This window comes from Miniopterus schreibersii (genome assembly GCF_964146895.1).
Source record: "Miniopterus schreibersii genome assembly, chromosome: 12".
In the NCBI taxonomy this organism is placed as follows: Eukaryota; Metazoa; Chordata; class Mammalia; order Chiroptera; family Miniopteridae; genus Miniopterus; species Miniopterus schreibersii.
The window spans coordinates 57,293,368-57,313,583 of NC_138112.1; the positions used below are offsets into that span (position 1 = coordinate 57,293,368).

The 20,216-nt window shown below is 45.3% G+C and overlaps 1 protein-coding gene across 9 annotated transcripts in view; it reads right to left on the minus strand.

Annotated features, from left to right (window-relative positions):
* Positions 1–20,216, minus strand: part of SLC1A2 (solute carrier family 1 member 2) — a gene marked incomplete at its 3' end in the record, with an annotated part of 120,756 nt that overhangs the window by 42,467 nt on the left and 58,073 nt on the right. For all 9 annotated transcript variants that reach the window (XM_081152986.1, XM_081152989.1, XM_081152985.1 and 6 more), the window contains exons 2-5: positions 7,763–7,905; positions 5,799–5,951; positions 4,038–4,288; positions 1,113–1,281 (exon numbers count right to left, since the gene is read on the minus strand). In XM_081152986.1, coding sequence (XP_081009112.1) covers positions 1,113–1,281; positions 4,038–4,288; positions 5,799–5,951; positions 7,763–7,895 — 706 coding nt within the window. In that variant the 5' untranslated portion in view covers positions 7,896–7,905. The remainder of the gene's footprint in view (positions 1–1,112; positions 1,282–4,037; positions 4,289–5,798; positions 5,952–7,762; positions 7,906–20,216) is intronic.

Consider the following 20,216-nt stretch of genomic DNA (forward strand, 5'->3'; position numbering starts at 1 on the left):
ATTTCTAAACAGCGCTCATTCAAATCCTTAGAAATTTTGCTCGCATGGATCATCAACATACTTCCTCCAGCCAGATTCCCCGTTTTCCCCAGTTTATAGTCAAATGTCCCTCTTTCTTGTTTTGGGACACCATTCTAATAGTGGATGGGGGTTAGTGTGAGAAGTGGACCCAGGGGTTGGGTGTGGAGTAAACTGAGCAAACTGGAGTCACTCACACTATGGGGGACTCTATCCTCTGTGGAAAGGAGTGTTTTTATTGAGTTCCTCAGCTCACTTTTAGTAATGATTGTAGCTCACATCAATAAAGCACATGGCATGTACAATTGTGTTCTACATACACAATCTCACTTAATATTCATAATGATCTACAAGGGAAATGCCCATCCCATCTCCACTTTACCAATGAAGCTCAAGAAGTGGGGTAACTGCCCATGGTCAGATAACCAGTGAGTAGTCTTTAAGGGACCCAAACGTAGTCAGTCCAATTACAGAGCCAAAGAACCTCCAGGATGGCATGCTAAGAAGGCTCCAGGCTAGGGGAAAGGGCTCATTAGAATTCCAGAAAGTTAAACAAGATAATCTCCTTTTGATATGCTTTTTTTGACATCAACAGCCAACACTCTGTACTCCTGATAGCATTGCATTTGTCTATAGACTGTGAGAGTTGGGGAGGGTCATCCTCCATGCCTAGCACAGTACTGGTCTCCAAGGACAACTCTAACAAAAATGCTTAAGAAATGAAAGAATTGGATGTGTGACTTCATGAAATGGAGAGTCAGAGAAAGTGACTTGCCAACACCACACAGAAAGTCAAAGAACGTGCCCAGTGAACGGTCATCCTGTCTCTTTTCCCACACCTGACCTCTAGTTGTCATGTCCCCTCATGGCAGTGCTTCTGCCCACCTCCCTCTTCCTAATCCCTCAGCTCTCAGTCCCAGTGACCCTTGAACCCCTCTCAGAGAGAGCCTCCTGCTCCAGCTGGAGGACATCAGAGCCACTGTTTTCCTGAGAAGGGAGTGAGGGATGCCCAGCTGCTGAGATGCAGGAGAGTGGAGCCACTGTCTCAGAGACAGAGACGACTCCCCCGGGGAAATGAACACCGGGTTGCCTACCTAAGACATTCATGCCGTCCTTGAACTCCAGGCCCTTCTTGATAACCACCTTCATTTCTTCAGGTGCCTCTGTTGCCGTCTCGGTCAACAGGGAGACAACAGAGGTGGTTACATTGCTCTCCTCTTCTGACTGAGGTGCCTCCAGGACTTTCTTCGTCACTGTTTGAATCTAATGGAGTGAAAGAAAAAAAACCCATAAAGATGAGGTCACCAAAAGCCTGGCCACTTATGTATTTTAAAGTGTCCAGTTATGTTAAAAATAATTTTAAAATGCCAAAACAAGGTTATGAAAATTGGGGAACATTTTATGTTTGGGCTTAACAAAGTGAGGTTTTATTACTCATATAGGGTGGGACACGACTCACATGATAATTACTGGATTTGTAACATACTACAGGCAGAATGGCTCAGTAATGGGACAAGAGCTTCAAGTTGGGGGGTGGATGTCTACTTCTTTTATTCCCATGGCTGTAGCTCTGTCCCTCAGGACAACATCAAACATGGGGGCCCTGTTGGATGACCTTCCCAGCCCCTCACGATGGAACCTGCTCAAGAAGAGAAGGACAAGTGTCCTGGTTGGGGTTAGATCAGCACCTCATGACCTGCCTGGTTAGCTCCTTCCTGCCTGGTTCCTGCAGGACAAAGTCTTCACAGACCAACCCATGTGGGTCCTTCCAGGGCCAGGCTCTGCTGAGATCTCCATCTGGGTGCCAGATGTGCCAGCTGCCAGCAGCCTCCTGGGGCCTTGGCTTGTATTTCAGATCCCAATGTAAGGTGGGAAGACACCTGCTCCTACTGGATAGTGAATGCCAAGCATTACTCAATGTTCCCCAAGCATCTCTGTGCAAACGGCCTCCCAAGAACCTCTCATGTTATTCCTCGGCATCTGTGGCAGCCGTCCTATTTTTAAAGGTGCCAGGCACCCTGTACACAGAGCACAGTGAAAACTCACATCTGAGCCCAGAGAAACACTACCGCCAGGGGCATGATATTAGAACTTGTGTGGGACCCTAGAATGTCAGCACCGGCATGTAGTAGGCAATAGATGGCTGAATCCTGAATAGATACGGAAAAGGAAGCACGGAGAACTCAAGTGACTTGTCAGACATCACAGAGTTATTGGCAGAGCTGGGACTTCAACTCAGATGGCCTGACTGCGCTGAGTTCTTTCCACCACATGTGCCGCGTGATAAACTGTGTGGGCCCAGTCCCACTGCGGCTGGGCCCAAGAGCAGGCCATGCTTATCTGAGCACTTGTCTGAAGTGGGGGAGAACACAGCACAGCGCCCTGCTCTCGGGGTGAGGCAGGGTGTTCTGTCCTAGCCTGGCCACATGTTCTTGCTAAGGGAGGGAGAAAGCCCAGGCTAAGTGTGTGAGCTGGGCAACAGGCAGGCGTGGGGCCCTTGGTCTGGGCAATGTTGGCGTGAAGAGAGAATTCAGGAGTGATCAGAAGGGAGGCTTCTGTGAGCAACAGAACCATGCTCCCAGGAACAAAGGGGGGAACAGAAGCCCACTGTAGACCCATGCTGAGAATACAAAAGAAACCCAGGCTTGAGTTCAAAGCAAGAGACTCCGTCTTCTAAGCAGGCTGGCTCAGGGCCAGCACATTATACGGAGAGTGCCAGTAAGCACCCCTTCCTTAGCCTGCTCCCATCTGCTCCCCATCCGCTTCCCCGGCCTGGAGTGGCTCCTGTTAATATAGCTCTTTGCTCCAAGTGGCACCAAAGTGGCATTGGGAATCGGAGACCATATCCCACCCTAGAGTCATCTGGGCTCAGCAGTGGCTGGCAGTTGCATTTTGGGGGCAGCTGGGAATACGGACTTTTCCTCTAAGGGACCTGTTTCCTAAGACCATTCTTCTGTGATTCCCTGGGAATGGCTGAAGGAAGCTTCTTAGTTCTAGTTTAGTCCCCACTGGAGCGTATGGGAACTGAGGTTCCAACCTGAACTGGCCTTAGGGCCAGACAACAGGCTGGTGAGCGGGGCCCAGGAAGCCATCTCAGTGGTTCCCTCCCCGGAATCATGTTTTGAAGAATCACACGTTTTTAAAAATAGATGCCTGTATGCAGTTGCTAGGAGTATACATCCCTGTAAACTATTGTAGGGCTATGTTGCAACACCCTGCAAACTCAAAATGCAAAACTCTTTGGCAGGACATTTTAGCTTCTAGGAATTTATCCTTTAGAAGTGCTATGTGATCATGACAAAAGGAAGCAGGAGAGAGACAGTGAGAGAGAGACAGAGAGAATGGGGGGGAGAATGCTAAAACACTTAAATGAAAAGGTGAGATGCAGCACGCTACGTATAATGCAGAAGCGCTTGGGTGGAATTAAATTTTAAAGACTATATACACATGCATTTTACACACATACACACACGCCAAATTCTGAACATGAGTAGCTCTAGGGAAAGGAACTGAAGACTTGAATTTTTTTTACTTTATGTACATCTATACAATTTAAATTTTTCACAATCCTCACTTGTTACTTCCACAATTTAAGAAATACCCCATTCCCAGTCCCACCCTGGAAGCTTTGATTCTGTTGAGCATGTGTATTTTTTAAACACACCGGTGGCACATGGTTTGGCTATACTGCCAAGATTGAGAACCACTGGGAACTCTAGAGGGCTGTGAGCAAAGGTGATAAGAATGTGCCCTTGGATGATGCAGAGGCAGGAACTAAAAAGAAAAACAAAAGAGGGGAAAAAGGAGAACGGTATTGTGAGCAAAAAAAAGGGAGGGGGGTAAAAAAAATCCACAAGACTCCAGGCCCCAAGGCTGCCCCAGATCACCTCATACACTCCTAGACAGAGCTAATGAAATATTAAGAAACTCACTCCCCAGAGCTGGTGCATTGAACCAAACTCAAAGGAGCACCTGGGTAACGGGGAGCAGGGCGCGGGAGCCTCAGAACTTTGGGTTACCTGTTGAAAACAGGCTTGGACAAGGTTTTCCGGGAAGAGGTTTCGAATGAGGTCCAGAAAGGCATCCAGGCTGGACACTTCGTCATTCTTCTTCCCAGGCCCCAGCTGCTTCTTAAGTTTGGGGTTCCCTGGGTGGATTGCCAAGACCAAGATGACCCCCAGGACGGCGGCGATGATGGTGGTGGACATGTAATACACCATGGCTCTCGTGCCCAGGCGCCCGCTGGCTTTAGCATCCAGGCCCGACAAGCCTGGATTGAAAAGAAACCCGCGAGGATTAACTCTGTGATGTTGCTGTTAACTACCCATCTCTGCATGCCTAGAACTTGGCTTCCTATTATTCAAATGCATGAATGCTTAATTAAACCTCTTTCTACTGAATAGCTGGTCAATCCCACAGTTTGCGATTTTATTTTCCAAAGATATTTTTGAGACTCTAGAGAACTGCGGAGAGTTGGTGATCTCTGACTACTTTTTGTCACTCTACAATATGGAGTTAAAATAAAGTTGAATAAATTCAAGTATTAATTCTGAGATTATGTTCTTCCCACTTATTTGGTATCAAAATATCCTTTCTTTTATGAAGGGATGGTGCTGGGGCATGCTAGATTTTTACTTGTTTTCTTGGTGGTGGTTGCTTTTAATATCCTCACGTGGGAAAATAAGAAGCTGGTGGCCCTACATCAAGCCTCAAAATTTTTGACACCGAGTCCCAGCATTTCTGGGCTCTCTGGTCAACCATCTATGAGACTGTAGAACAGCCGGGCTTAGCATCAGAATCTCTTCAACTACCAGAGCCTCACCTCCTTCACAAGGTGAACTGTAGGGAGGGACGACTTTCCCAAGGCCACCTAACCTATTGGCACCTAACTACAGACCAAAGTCCAGAGTCTCACCTTAATTCAGAGCTTAGTCTCTAAACTACAACAATTTATATGCTGTTCTAGTAATATCATTTGGTAAGGAGGAGAGCACCAGTATAAGCCCCTGGAGGGGAAAAATTCTTTCATATAAAACATTTTTTTTCAGCCAAAAACAAGTGACCATGATAGAAATAAGAAAAACTTTCTTCCGAAAAAGCCAAAGAGCTTTCATATCTAGTATTTCATCTATTTTTTATATATATATTATTGATTTCAGAGAGAGGAAAGGAAAGAGAGATAGAAACATTAATGATGAGAGACAGTCATTGATCGGCTGCCTCCTGCATGTTCCCAGATTGGGGATCAAGTCCACAACCCGGGCATGTGCCCTGACCGGGAATTGAACTTCGATCTCCTGGATCCTAGGTCAATGCTCAACTGCTGAGCCACGCCAGCTGGCTTATTTATTTTAATACTTACTTCCCTCCACACCCAATTAAATAGTAAAGAAAATTTTCCTTTTCTATTTATTACCTTTATCAGTTTCTGAACCAACCAGAATTTAGAAAATGAGAAAAATATACATTAAAAATTAAAATCACTGCAGATACTATCATTTTTATTATTATTATTTTTTTTTGATACTATCATTTTTAACATAATGTTGTTTCCTTTTCATCTTTTGTTGCTGGACAGACAGATGGGCTGACCAATAAGTGGAAACGTTTTTTAAGGGTCGACTGTCCCCATTTTAGAGGTGGGAAAACAAAGGCTCTAAAATGAAATGACACAGATGATCATATTCATTCCTTCAACTAAATTGAGATTCAATGCTCAATCCAAAAGCAAGAGCAAGGGTCTGACCCACTTTGGCCGTGCACCAGAGAGGTGGACTTACCTGTGATTAAACTAGAGATGATTAGAGGAAGGATGAGCATCTTCAGCATCCTCATGAGTATGTCCCCTGGGAAGGCTATTAACATGACCACATCGGGGTTGATAGGAGAGGCCAAGCGGAGAAGCCCTCCACAGACTGCCCCCAGGATGACACCTACAAGGAAGGGAAAAATAATCTGGATCTATTATTATTATTATTATTTTTTTTTACTCTAGTCACATGAACAGCTTTAAGGACTTGTTTCAGTGACATCGACCTTTTCCATACTCCTCTATTATCAGGTGATAAACAATGTGTAATGAAAACACCACCAGATAAGTGAAGCTGATGTTGATGGTGACTAAGAGAATATTTTGTATCTCCAACTAGTCTAATGGCTGCTCTGGGAGAGGCAAGGAGAGCCTTCTCAAGGCTTTGTGGGAAATACATCATGGCAACTGCACCCCACTTTTTTTGAGACTATCTTCTACATGTAGAGTCAGAGATTGTCAGCAGAAATTATCCAAGTGCCAAATATTGCTTCTCCTTTCAGCCTAGGCCTGGCCACGTGGCATGGTATTTAATGTATTTCTTCTCTTTTTAACTGGGTACCCCATAAAAGGAACATTTGACTAACTAAGCTGATGTCAGTTTCCTTTTTTCTTCTGTTTCCTTTAACTTCCAGTAATTTCCCCATGGCTTATCCTCGAGAGGTTTTGTCCTTGCCTTCTGTAGCCTCTTACATAATCTCTAGACTTGCTGATCGTATGGAAGGTCAGGGAGGATTTCTAAAAATATGTCCTTTGGGAGGAAATGATTTGGGCAGAGATGCTGGCAGGAGCCTTTCAGTTTGCGTATTCAGAGGTTCCACAAGAAAAGCTTCAGATCTCCCCAAACAGGTGGCCAACATAAACAACCCTTGTGGAAACCACAGATCAGGTGAGAGCACCACTGGCTGCAAGGGAGGGAGGGAGTGCCAGGTCTATGGGTGAAAGTGTTAGCCCCAGGGATGCAGAGGGAGGAGTGTGGCCAAAAGCCAGATCTTTGCTTCTTTTACAGGCAAAAAATACACTTCTCCAAGACCTACGATAAACGGCTTGTGCTTCTGTGGAGGGTAACCCTTGGAAAACCCTACAAGGCCTGTGGTTTCTTCTTCCTAAGTGAACTGAGCTATGGCAAACTCCCACCCAAGGTGACGGACTCAAAGCAGAAGCCATGGGCTGAAGGGGGCCGGTGTGTGCTGGGGGTGGGAGACGGGCTGTTCACTGCTCCGTGTGCGCCCAAGAGAGAGCTCAGGAAAGAGGGAGGGATCAAGAAAGGAAGTGGTGTGGCTGTTATTACAAGAAACTGCAATTCACTGCATTTTCAATAAACCCTTGTTGAAAACCTAAGACCAAAATTATATTAACAGTCACACAAAAAAACAGCTACGGTGTGGGGGAGGCCTGAAGCAGAGGGGTGAGACTTTCGAGATAGACCAGGAGCAGGCCAAGGCATCGGAACAAGCCTCCCCCACACTGGCCTCCTTAGCTAATGTGCTGAATGAATCTAAGTTAGTGAGATGTTCAGGGAAGGTTAGAGCTTGGAAGCCGTCTTAGTGGGGTTTCCTGCCTTTGTCTTGATGTAGGTATTTCTCTCAATGTGGCACACTGGCTACTTGCTTTGGAATCATCTAGAAGCTTTGTTAAGATACAGAGTCCAGGACTTCACTTCAGGTGGCCCAAAGCCAAGTCTCCACGAGCAGGTGGCCCTGGGGACCTGTGTACCACCACACTCAGGGGCGGTGTCTGTGCACAGTGAAATCTGAGGACCACTAGACTCCCAAAGAGGCAAACTCATGGCCAGGGCAGGTGTGGGGAAGGTGATACCATCGAGGCAGCCGTGCCTGGGCAAACGGGGCCTTAGCAGAGCTGCCAAACCAGCTTCTCCATGGAGGCAGGAGAGACCAGAAAAGAGGGGCAGGCGGGGAGGCCCCTGTCACCTACCAAACACCGTCAGAGTGAGCAGGAGGTTCTTCCCCAGCTTGTCGCACATTCGCAGCCCCAGGTTCCGGCGCTTCGGAAGCTCTTCTGAGCTGAGGTGGCTGTCGTGCATTCGCACCTCGACCTGCTTGGGCATGTTGTTGGCACTAAAACAGAAGTGAAGGCCATGGTTAGAGACCGCCAGGCACCTCCCCTGTCCTGCTGGAGGGGCACAGGCAGGGGGAGGAATAACAGGCCACCCCCAAGCACAGCCAGGAATCTGGAAACACTGGCAAGAAAATAAAAACAAAACAAAAGAAGCAACTCAGAGTACCCTGAATTCCAGTTCACCTTTAAGCAGGACACTAGGTCCCACCCAATACTTATGAGCCAGGAGCTTTTGTCCCTATGATCTTAGATCATCATAGTAAAGAAAGGCCGCAGGCAGAGGTGAGGGTTTTCTTTTTCTTTTTTAAAATATTTTTTCTTGATTTTTAGAGAAAGGAAGAGAGAGGGAGGGAAAGAGAGAGAAACATTGATGTGAGAACATAACATTGATCAGCTGCTTCCTGCAGGCCCCCTACCAGGGATGGAGCCTGCAACCAGGCATGGGCCCTGATGGGGAATTGAACCAGCAACCTTTTGGTACCTGGGATGATTCCCAATCAACTGAGCCACACCAGCCAGTGTAAGGTGGGGTTTTTCTAAGAGTTGCCCACCCTGTAACTCTCAGAGACAAGTATCCCTGTCTCATTTCACAGAAAGCCACTTGCCCAGGTCACAGGCTAAAAGAAATGGAGACCAAACCCAGATATATCTGGCTCCAAACCTGAGCTCTTTCCTTCTGCAACAACTGCAACATGGTGACCACTGAATAATTAATTAAGGTTCGTAGAGCCACAGCCTAAGTTGTGCTAAATTAAAATGCCTCCAAGCTCAGCCTTCCCCAGCCTGGACACAGAAAAGTCATAAATGTTGATAGTCCAAGTTTGGTCTCTCTTTCAGAAAAGATGGTTTATCCAGTTTTTAAACAATTTAATCTTTTGCGGTTTTTAAAAGATCACTCACATTACCAGGGCTCTGCTAAGCTGCCCAAGAATCCACACCACTCAACGTCAAAGAAGTATGGTTTTAGGAAGCATGCAAGCACCTTCTTCCATGGGTACAGCCCAGCCCTTTTCCAGATAAGCCCCCTATGATGCCAAGCCGTGCTGAGCGTCTGCAATGGAGCTTTTGCTGTGATAACAAGCGGACTGCCTTTTTTCCCAGCTTGGTCATAAGCTTTCAACTTTGAGCTTGAGGATTGACATAAAGAGGCCAAATTTTCACTTTGACAACTTAGGACACTTTCATTAGCTGCCATTTGCAATTACCATTGTTTGATAAAAGAAAAAAATAGTCTTTCACATCTAGAAAGACAGGCCACAGCCTCTGAATAAATGACAAAGCCTTGTAAGAGGGGCGCTAGCTTTACCCAGATATTCCCACCACAGGCTGGAGAAAATGGCCTTCAGAACCAGCACCAATCTGCAGACCAGTGGTTTGCAATCACTGGTTATAATGGAAATAGCGAGGTTTTTACACTCCGAGCGCCTGGGTTTCAGATCCTGGCCCTATCATCTGAAGCTGTGTGGTGTATAGAAAAGGGCTTGATGCCAACCTTGCAGAAACTAAACATGATCATGTCCGGTAGAGGCCGGGCCGGCCCCTGACACAGGTAGTTCCTTTCTCCACAGAGGATGAAGAAAGGGCACACAATACTCGTCAAGTTCATGACAGGGATCTACCCAGGCGCACCACCATTCCAGTAAGACACCACACTTAGCTTCCAGCCTCGGAATTAAGGACAGGGGCCCAAATACAACTACGCACTTACTTTTCCATAACAGGCTGCTTAATATACTTGCTACCAAAATGCTTTTAAATTGGGGATAATGTTGTGTGGTCTGATAGAATACTCAGATGAAATTATCAGTCAAAATACAAAGCTTTTCATGTCCCCTCAGTGGCCTAATTTTCTACTCAATTAGTTAGTTTTCAGGCATCCTCTGACTGTCTAATATCTGTGTGTGCTGATGATCGCTCAGACTGTCTAAAAAGGAAAACAGGACATGACTGCTCATGTCATGTCAGGACATGAGGTCCCTTCTGATCATCGAGCAAAAATACCGCTTCTTCTCATCACCAAGTGACACAGACAGAAAAGTTCTTGTTCCAACACAGCAGGGGGAATGATCAGAATGATCTTTTCAACATGGATAGACCACAGTTTTACGTTTGCATGGGGATCTTTTAGTATTTTTAAACACTTCTCTAGCCAGTAATCTGAAACTCTACACCAGAAAACTGGCAACAAAGAACAGAGGTCATGTGTGTTCTGAAACGGTCAATGTCTCCCATCAGCCAGCCCTTGGCAAAACCCTGTGACCCCCTTGAGGCTGTCATCCCACCTTCTGTTTCAATTGAATCCCTCCTGCCGTTGAAGCTAGAATCAGGCACATGGTTGGTATTTAAGTAAAACTAACAAGTATTTAAAGCAAACATTCTCACGAGATCCATATGATGTAATGAGAGTGTCAAGCATCAGAACATCCACGTCGAAGGGAAAACACACAAATGTCAGGTTAACATACACACCCCATCCAGCAATGTGGCTGGATGCCTTTCGCACACGGTTCTTAGCTGCACAAAGCTGCTGCGTGTTTAATAGTGTGCTTTTTAGGCCATGACAAAATGTCCCTGAAGCCCTGAATCAAAACAGCCACATCAAAGTAGCAACATCAAAATGCTATAAACCCACAAGTATTTATTGAGAGAATTCCTGTAACTTGCCCTCTTGGCATTAAACAAATGCTCCAGGCGGATAGGAGCTCCTCACATCTGCACATAGAAAATAGTTGTTAAAGTACATCAAGGCCTCAGCTTGCATCTGGGGACACAGGGAGTCCCCTGAGAACTCTCTGTAAATATTCTATGCCAATCTAAGTGATCCCTGCATCCCAGAGCCCCCAAAGAGCCTGAACTGGGGGATAGGATAGGATATAGTGTTATCTAACATTATATAAGACAATACAGAGATGCTGCTAAGCCTTATATATATTCAGAAGAACAGACACAGTTTTTAAATGAGATTACACACATACAGAGCTATGTAAACACTGGTTACTGAATATACCTAGCAACAAGGCAATAAGAAGGAAAACTGGTATTTATTGCATACTCTGAGTCAGACACTGTACTCCGTAATGCATAAGGCGGAATCCTTGCTCTTAAGGAGCTCGTACGGGGAGACAGAAAGGACACTGCACCTGACTTGCCTGCTTCACACATGGGCCATGATAAAGCTCTTCCAGGGAGCACATGGAAAATGGTAAGAGCAGTGCCTGACCTGGCTTTAGAGAAGAGTGTTCTAGAACGGCTTCCAGGAGGGGTGGATGCCCAAGTTGGATCTAAAAGGATGGACTGGATTGAAATGTCTGCACCCTGCACCAGTCTGTGAACCCTGGGCGAGCAGATCTTTAACACCTGCACCAAGTGCTTGCTAGACATTTGCTCAAAGAAATGAAGGCCTGGAAAGCAGCTGTGAAGGGCACCGGGCTCTCTCCTGGAGGGAGGCCCTCCGGTGGTAGGTGGGAGCACCCCCCTGCAGCAAGCCTCTGACCTTCTCACTTCTGTTCCACAAATTTCTGTTGGGCACATATTATAGGCCCCATGCTGTTCTAGGAGCCAAAGATATCACAAATCAATAGAACAGACAAAGACTTGCTCTCGTGGGGTGCACGTTTTAGTGGAAGAACAAATACATGGATAAACGTATTTCAGGGGTGCTAGGAGGAAGGCCCTATGGGAGGAAGCAGCAGCTTCTCCATCAGGAGGCCAGAGAAGGCATCTGGGTTAAGGAGGCATCTGAACAGAAACCTGGAGGGAATGAGAAATATCCTAAATTAACTGTGCAAAGTGTCCAGAGCTTAGCAAAGAAATGGAATATACACAGTTTGGAAATCTGTATATCCAAGCTAGAGCCTGAAGCTCCCACCAGATGTACCTCCTGGTGTCCACGTGCTTTTAGCACGGGCACTGGCTCAAATGAGTGACACATTAGTACTGCTGGGCCATATGACCACCATGCCTATGACAGACTTTCAACGACTCTCCCAGCTCCCAGTGGAAGAAAAACAGTCCCAGGGAGAGGAGAGCTGGACACAGACAGAGGTCTGAAGTCACAATAGCCTGCAGTTTGCTTTCCTGGCAATGAGCAGAAAGGACAAGAGCTGGTCTGGGTAAGTCCACTGGATAAACACAGTAATTTCTTCAAGTGAGCACACTTTCGCCTTATGAATGCTCCCTTCCTCCCACCCGTGACTGTGCAGACAGATGCAAACACTAAGGAACTGGGAAGGCCAGGTATGGCTTGGCTATACCAAATCCACCAAGCACGGTGCTTTCCAACGCTGGGGACCACCTCTGTTTCTACCGGAGTGCCTTCTGGAGGGAAGATTTCACACTGCAATTCCTCAACGGCGGGAGTTTCTGGAGCCCACACAGTCAGATCTCTCTCCATTGGCCAGCAAAGTAAGGCCATGTGATGAGACAGCTGTTTGGATAATTAGGAACTTGAACAATGAACCTACCATTTCCTCCAGCCACAACTTCTCCATTAAATTATTTAAACAGCTGTTAATTTTCCAGCCGCTGCCCCATTCTTTCTCATGCAAATCCACTCGTCCTGCTTCAAGGACAAGCTGGAAACATTTTTTTGTGTGACTCAAAAAGGAACATACAATGGGGCTGGTGCTAAGTTTTAAACTATTCTCAGAACCTGCTTCTTATTAGCATTCGATTTCCCCGGCTCCGTCAAGAGCCTCTAATAATAGGTTCATTACATGTGGTGTGGGATTCAGATTTCCTGCCTGCACACTTCAGCGTCCCCTTATCTGGCACCGAATTTCTTCTTCTTCCTTCATTGGTTCAGTGAGGTGATAACAGAACATTCCCCGAGGAACCTAAAAGCAACTGTTTCGCGTGGAGAATGTGAGGTCTGCAACGAGCAGCACCCACAGGCCTTCTGCTGCCCAAGACCAAGAACCAGGGGAGGCAGCAGAAGCCAGTGGCCAGACTTTGCCCTAACGGAGATACTAGGTCAGACCCTTGAGAACAAAAATCGTGTTTGTTGAAGGGGCTTTCCCCTAGGATATCTGGCGCGTCTGGAAAAGAATGCTGGAAATGCCAGTGGTGTCAGCTCTGAGCACTGGGAAGCACAGTGTGGTGATTACAGCTGGGACGGGCCTACATCTGGGATTTTCCCAGCTCCCTAAAGAATATCACCCTTGCAGTAAAGGGACTGGAACCCTAGGACAGCTGGGCATTTCCAGCAGCCCACCAGTTCCTCCACCCTTGCTACATCCTGGAAGACCTGGTGAAGGTCAAGGATGTTCACTGACCAAGAAGTAGAATCTCTCTGTGACACTACTGTCTCATAGATCCTGAGAAGGAAACCTAGAGGTCGACAGCCTTCAGATCTCCTGTGGTCCCTTCTTCTGATCATTTTTAGCCACTGTGTCCATTTCTTGATCACAAGAATGTGTTTGGGAAAGGTCCTGCCAGTGAACTCCAGGCTTCACAAAGGATCCATCTTTTCTGTAGTTTCTTCCTGAATAGTGGCTGATCCGGCTACAGCACGTGGCCCATAGTTATCCCGAATTGTGACGGGATCGGAATAGTGGACAACGTGAGACTGACAGTCGGGGGAGGGGGCGGTCTGTGCTCTAATTCCAGGGCTGCTGCTGTTCGTGGCAGAAATACTGTGAGTACAAAACAGATATAAAGTTACTTGACCAGAATCAACAGGCTGAGGGGAAGGACTACAAAGTGATAAAAACACACTCTTACTGTAAGATATCAATAGGGCTTAGGTATCATTTTTGTCTGATTTTAATATTTTAGGTCCCAGGCTCTTAATATTTAAAATGGGAGGATTGGATTCAAAATTCTTTAATGCTCTAAAGGAATAATCAATGGCTGGCTAGCAGAGAACAGAGGGTGGGGTAGGGTTTTCATTGTCTTCGAAGCACACCTCCTTGTTATCAATAACTGCAGGATTAGAACTCTCTAGAGAAAAGACTCAGCATGTGCTAAATGCTGAGAGTGACCTCAGCTGTTTTTTTTTTAACAAGTCTACAGTGCGTGCAGATTTGGTGATTGGACTCTAGCCTGTACAGTTAGGCTGGACAGCAGATCCTCCCAGGATCTCTTAACGCAGGTATATTATACAATGTGAGGAGTGATCATTAGTCATTTTACAGATCAAGAAACAGGATTAAGTAATTTGTCTGTTGTCAAATAGCTAGGAAAGAGCAGAGGTGAGAATCACACCCTGGTCTGTCTCTATCAAAAGCCCAATCCTTTCTCACAATGATATAGCAGCGGCAAGACCCTGGAACTTCAAGACGAGAATATACAATTCTTAGATGTTCCTTTAGTTGCGGCCTCACAGACCAGCCTCAACCTCATAGCTCATAATTCTTCAGAAATACTTACAAAACTAAGTTATTAAAAGCTATATTCCCCCAGGATGTTGAGCATATAGGCAGCTTTAGGCTCATCAACAGCAGTATTGATTATACCACTATCAGTTAGAGAGCACAGGAGCTCTGCAGTGACTTTCTTTGCTTGATCCTCAAAACAAGTCCATAAGGGGGACTACTAGCATCCCCATTTTATACACAAGGAAACTGAAGAAATTAACATACCTAAAGTCACCCAGTAAGCAGCAGACCCACAGAGCTAAGCTTACATCTGGCCCACTTCAAAGCCCAAGTTTTAAGGACTACATCAAATAACTGAGCAACCAATTCAAATACCCCATCCTTTGGTCTGTTCTTTCTAACTAGAGCTTAGAGCAGGAGTCAGCAAATACATCTTGGCCCACCAGATGGCCACGAAGCCTAAAATATTTACTATCTGACCCCATACGAAAATGTTTGCTGACTCTTGGCTTAGAGGAATGGTAAACCAAATACCACATGTCTTGTTCTGTTTACTGAGTTCTCTGTAGTACTTGGGTCCAGAGGGTTCTATGGCTTGTTTTTGATTCATTAAAATATTTTTTCATTGACACTGAGTAATAAAATAAATTTGTGGGGGAAAATAAAAGCTAAAGAGCTGTGGTTCTAAGTATGTACCGCCTGGGTCATTGCAGGGCTGTTGGTTAACCAAAACACAGGAGGGTTTTGCCAGTCATGAAGAATTTGGCCAATGGGGCTGACCCACTGCATGTAGATCAAAGTGCCCGCGGGCCTTTCTCTTTCCATGTTGATGGGAGATTTGAGGGACACCCTTTCACCAGCTTGCAGCCAAACTGAAAACTAGCCTTTTAGATGGCTGCCAGCAGGCTAAGCCAATAGAAACAGTGACAAAGAGGGTAGTAAGTAACACAGTGAGTAACCATTCATTTTATTCATTGTTTTCAAACATAGCAAGAAGTGTTTGGTGAGTTTCATGTAAAACAGACACCTGAGTCATCCCAGAAGCAAGGGGTTCTAGAGTCGTAAAACACTTGGTGGTCCAGAATCAGGTCTTTCCACCGACTTAAGAACATGCCAAGAATCCTACCAATATGAAATTGCCATGCAACCCAGTTTGGATGCAAAACTAAAAATGTTCAAAAGTCAGTGAATCTTTATTGTCTGACTCCACTTATGTGCCACAGATTGATCTGTAACATGAGGCATTGGCATTGGATACCTCTGTGGTTCCTTCCAGCTCTATGAGTATGTGGAGTGGAAGCTCCCTTAAGAGTGTAGAAATAATCCTGGAATACATTACTGTTACTCATAATTCATTATAGCTCATTTACCCAATTAGTGTTATTATAATCATCATCAATGTTATCAGTTATTATCCTTACTTACAGCATAAATAATGATATTAGCCGGCATTTGTTAAGTGTTTTGAATGTACCAAGTGTCATTTGTTGAGGTGTCTGGAATCTGTGTGAGAACATTCTATGCTCTGCCTGTGCATTCTGCCTTTTAGACCAGGGGTCAGCAAATTATAGCCATGAGCCAAATCCAGCCCACTGACTGTTTCTGTAAATAAAGTTTTATTAGAACACAGCCAGGCCCATGGTTTACCTATTGTCTATGGTTGCTTTGGCACTTACAAGGCCAGAGTTGAGTAGTTGTAGCAGAAACCCTAAAATTGTTATCTGGTCCTTTACCAAAAAACTTGCTGACCCCTGCTCTGCACACTTGATCAATTTACTACTCCTCTGGTTGTAGCTTCTTGACGTCTCCCAGGGCACCTCCCCTCCTGACCCTGTGGTTTGGGTGGAGCTGACCCATTGCTCATCTCAGGTCTGGAAAAACAAGATATTGCCTCCCCATGGCCACACATATTCAACGATGGGAATGTGAGATGCAGTCCTAAGAATTTTGTTGGAAATAGTGGGAAGGAGAATCTCTTTGCTGAGGTTTCTGAGCTGCTAAGATGCAAGTCCAGAGCTGTCAAAAGTCTGCATAGAAATAAGCTGCCTCTAGTTGAAGACAAAGAAGATGGGGAAAGAATGAGGTCTGATCACAAGATTTTAGCTTCTGGATCCAATTATGCCTGAAGCTACCTCTAGACATTTCAGCTAAGAAGCCAATACATTCTCTTGTTAGCCTAAATCAGGTTAAGTTTCAATCACTTGCAACAGAAAAACAATCCTTTGAAATAGACATAGTTACTTTCCCTACTAAGGCTTACTTGGCCAAAGTCACATAGTGAGCGGCAGAGGTTAGGACCCAGGTCTACACTGGGCTCTACAAGGTGAAGGAACCAGAGTCTAGAGTCTCCAGAAGATCTAGTTAGGACCAGGAACAGTACTAACAGGTAATTTTCCTGTCTTTGAAGAAGGAACCTCCCAAACTACATCAGTGTTCTCTAGAGAGTGGTTCTTTAGGGATCACCTTGTTTTCTACTTGTGACTATCCCATGACAAGGCCCAGTAGAGCACTGGCTTCTCATGGCAATTTGGAGGAAGATATAGAAAAAGTGGTGTGATAGCCATTTTTCAGCCCTTCATTCTTGCCATACCCAACTGAGAAAAGAATTTTCTGGGGACAAAGCTGACTTCCCTCTGATGGAGCACACAGTTGTCCAGCAATCAACATATGTAAAAGGCAGTCTCGATGCAGGGAGCAGGATTGTGGGGCAGGACCCTTCTATAGAAATAAATAAGTGAGGGTAGCCTTTGCTGAAGCACAGATTCCATGAAATCTCACCTAACTAGAACCATCCATCCTATACGGCACCTTCTTATATTCTGCTTTGAAGATGTGGACAGACTCCAGGAGAAGTATAGTGCAGGATATGGAAACATCTCTCAGGGAGGTCTTTGGTTGGTGTGCAGCTCAGTGCTACTCCATCCACCAGCTGGAGGACTTTAAAATGAAAACTGGGCCTCATTATAAATGAGACAAGCATCTTGGGGGACGTGCAAGACCCTCTGCCAGGAGTGTTCTGATGCCAATGCACCAAACCAAGAAGAGAGAATGAATTTGGGAGTTTCTAATAATTTTCAACCACAAGAGTTAAGCATAAGTTCAAAAGGAATGGGAGGGAGGGAGGGAGGGAGGGAGGGAGGGAAGGAAGGAAGGAAGGAAGGAAGGAAGGAAGGAAGGAAGGAAGGAAGGAAGGAAGGAAGGAAGGAAGGAAGGAAGGAAAATTAGATAGATAGATGATAGATGATAGATAGATGATAGATGATAGATAGATGATAGATGATAGATAGATGATAGATGATTGATAGATGATAGATAGATAGATAGATAGATAGATGATAGATAGATAGATAGATAGATAGATAGATAGATAGATAGATAGATAGATAGATACGAAAACTACACACTTACATTTGTACCTACAAAGATTACAGACACTATTTTTCTGGAAGGTTCACAGGGCACTGTTAGTAGTGGTGGCCTCCGAGGAGAGGTGGCCTCAGGTGGGAGGGAGCTTCGCTGATCAGTGCACACTCTCTGGCATAGCTTGAATGTTTGCCATGTATTTATTACTGTTTCAATGTAAGAATTAAAAATAAGAGGGAATTACCAAACTATTTAATGACAGACCTCTCTTGGTTTCATCTCCTAATGATCAGAATCCATTTCCACGAGCTTCCTGGTTAAGCTTTCTTCTCTGAGCCTTTGTTGTATAGGCCACTGCAGAATTTACCCTGACGTGAGCTCTATTCATGTGTCACTTCCCTGAGCAGAGAGAAGCAGCTCGTGCCAGGTAAATAAAGTACCTGCTTTTTTGGGGTCTGCCTTAGCTCAAAGGTAAAGGAGAGAGGGTGGCATCAGAGTCCAAAGTTCCAGCCACAAAGCCTCTGGTCCATCAGGGCACAGCCAGGTCCAGAACAGAGTTTTGTTTCCCTGGTTGGTCTCGGCCTGGGCCCCAAGGCACTCAAAGTCCCCAGAAAGATCTGAGCTCCCTATTGACTTTAGATGGGGGACAAAGTTGAAGGCTTCAAGACAAGGGGATACGAAACAGAACTGTCCAGCATGACTCTGAACCACTCCAGGCCTCGTGCCTCAGACACACACACACACAAACACACACACACACACGTATGCATGTGTGTGTATGTGTGTTCCATAGGAAGAACATGCATGGATCTGGCTTCATAAGCCCCGGGCTACCACTCTTGTTCAGTGAACCCAGCACCTCCCTTTCACACTGAAAGCCTCAGTTTCCTTTTCCACACAGGGGAAGAGGGTTGCAGAGAAGATCACTCTGGATGCAGTGATTTCTATTAATTACCTGCCACATAACAGCCATGCTGTCCTCTCTCGTTTCCCCTCTCCCTTCGGCTGTTCCAGAAACAAGAGGATGCTTCGTAAAGAATTCAGTTAACTGAAAGACAGCATAAACCTCTGTCCAAATGAACTTTCAGACTTAGAAAACTCTGCGACACTCCCCAGAGACTCTGATCTCTGTCCTCTTACGGAACAAGTTACATCAGGGCCATCTTACTCCCTCCCCCCACATGCCCCCTGGGGTTAGGATGTGAGGGCTGAGGCCAAAGGAGGTTATGCAACCTAATCCCGGGCAATGGGCACACAGCAGGGGCCAGCTCGGGAGCAAACCAGGGGTGTGAGCACCAATAGCTCAGAGACCAGAGGCCGCTAAACATCATGAAACACACGGCCAGCACATTTGGTTGAGAGGTGGGGAGGAGAAAGTCAAATTATTTTCTAAATGGTACCTCAGGGCACCAAACAATCTGAATAGAGGCTGGGACTGCAGCAGAGCAGGGTCTTGAAGGTCACCTGCTGCATATTAACCTCTTAATTGCTGCCTCCCATAGAGGTGGGGCCAAGGGCCAGAGGGGAAAGGGGAGGAGCGAGGGAACTGAGACTTGGGGTGGGCACTTTGCCAACAAGTATGAAAATATTTCAGTATTTTAACCACCAGCTCTGGAGGAGAGGTGGTTCTGAAACAGTCCTATTAATGAAAATGTTTGGGACCATGTCAAAAAACCACCAACATATGAAGCATCACAAGCAATACACAAAAAGATCCTCAATCACCTTAGAAATCAGGGCAAAGTAAATTAAAACAATCTTTGCACATCAGGTTGACATAACTTTTTTTTTTTTTCAGTTATTACATCTATGATTGGCAAGGGCATGGGAAAACTGACATGGAAGTCTAGATTGGCAAGGCAGGGGTGGAGGGAGATGTTGGTAGTTACTATCACAATGACAACTGCGCAAAATATTTTTCTTAATATCCGTCCTAGAGAAATGTGTGTGGACAAAGATGTATATTCTTTGCAGAATGTTTGTGACACTAAACCCGAAGAGTAACCTCAATTCCATCAATGCGGGGGTGGCTGAATATCTGATACACTTCCATGCAATGAAAGACTAATACACCTGTTAAAAAGAATGAAGCATTACTATATGGATGGACATGGAATAATGGCCGAGATATCAATAGATAGAAATTCTATTTACATCTGCACCTTTACTATGCATGCAGAGAAATTCTGGAGGCAGCAGCAAAAAGCTGTTTGCAAGGATTAACTGGGTGAACGGAAGAGGGTTTTAGCCAGGCTAAAGGGGGCTTCTACTATAGAGGGCGGGGCAAAAGTAGATTTACAGCTGTTCGCACGGAAAATAGTACAATAATTAATAAATAATACAAGAATAAACTTTGTGTTGCAAGTACTCACAACTGTAAACCTACTTTTGCCCCGCCCTGTATCTTTGTAGGGTTGGGGTTGTGTGTTTTTTACTTTAAAACAATGCTATATTCATGCTGTATAATTAAAATTTATTTTGAGGAATGATGAATCAGCTCTCTGAAATGTTTGGAAGAGAACAGTACATATTTTTTAATGCTGGAAAATATTAACTTTTTTTCAAAAGGACTAAAAAGCTGTTGTTTATAAAGGGGGTAATCAGAGGGCTCTCAGCTCTGTGTGCTGAAT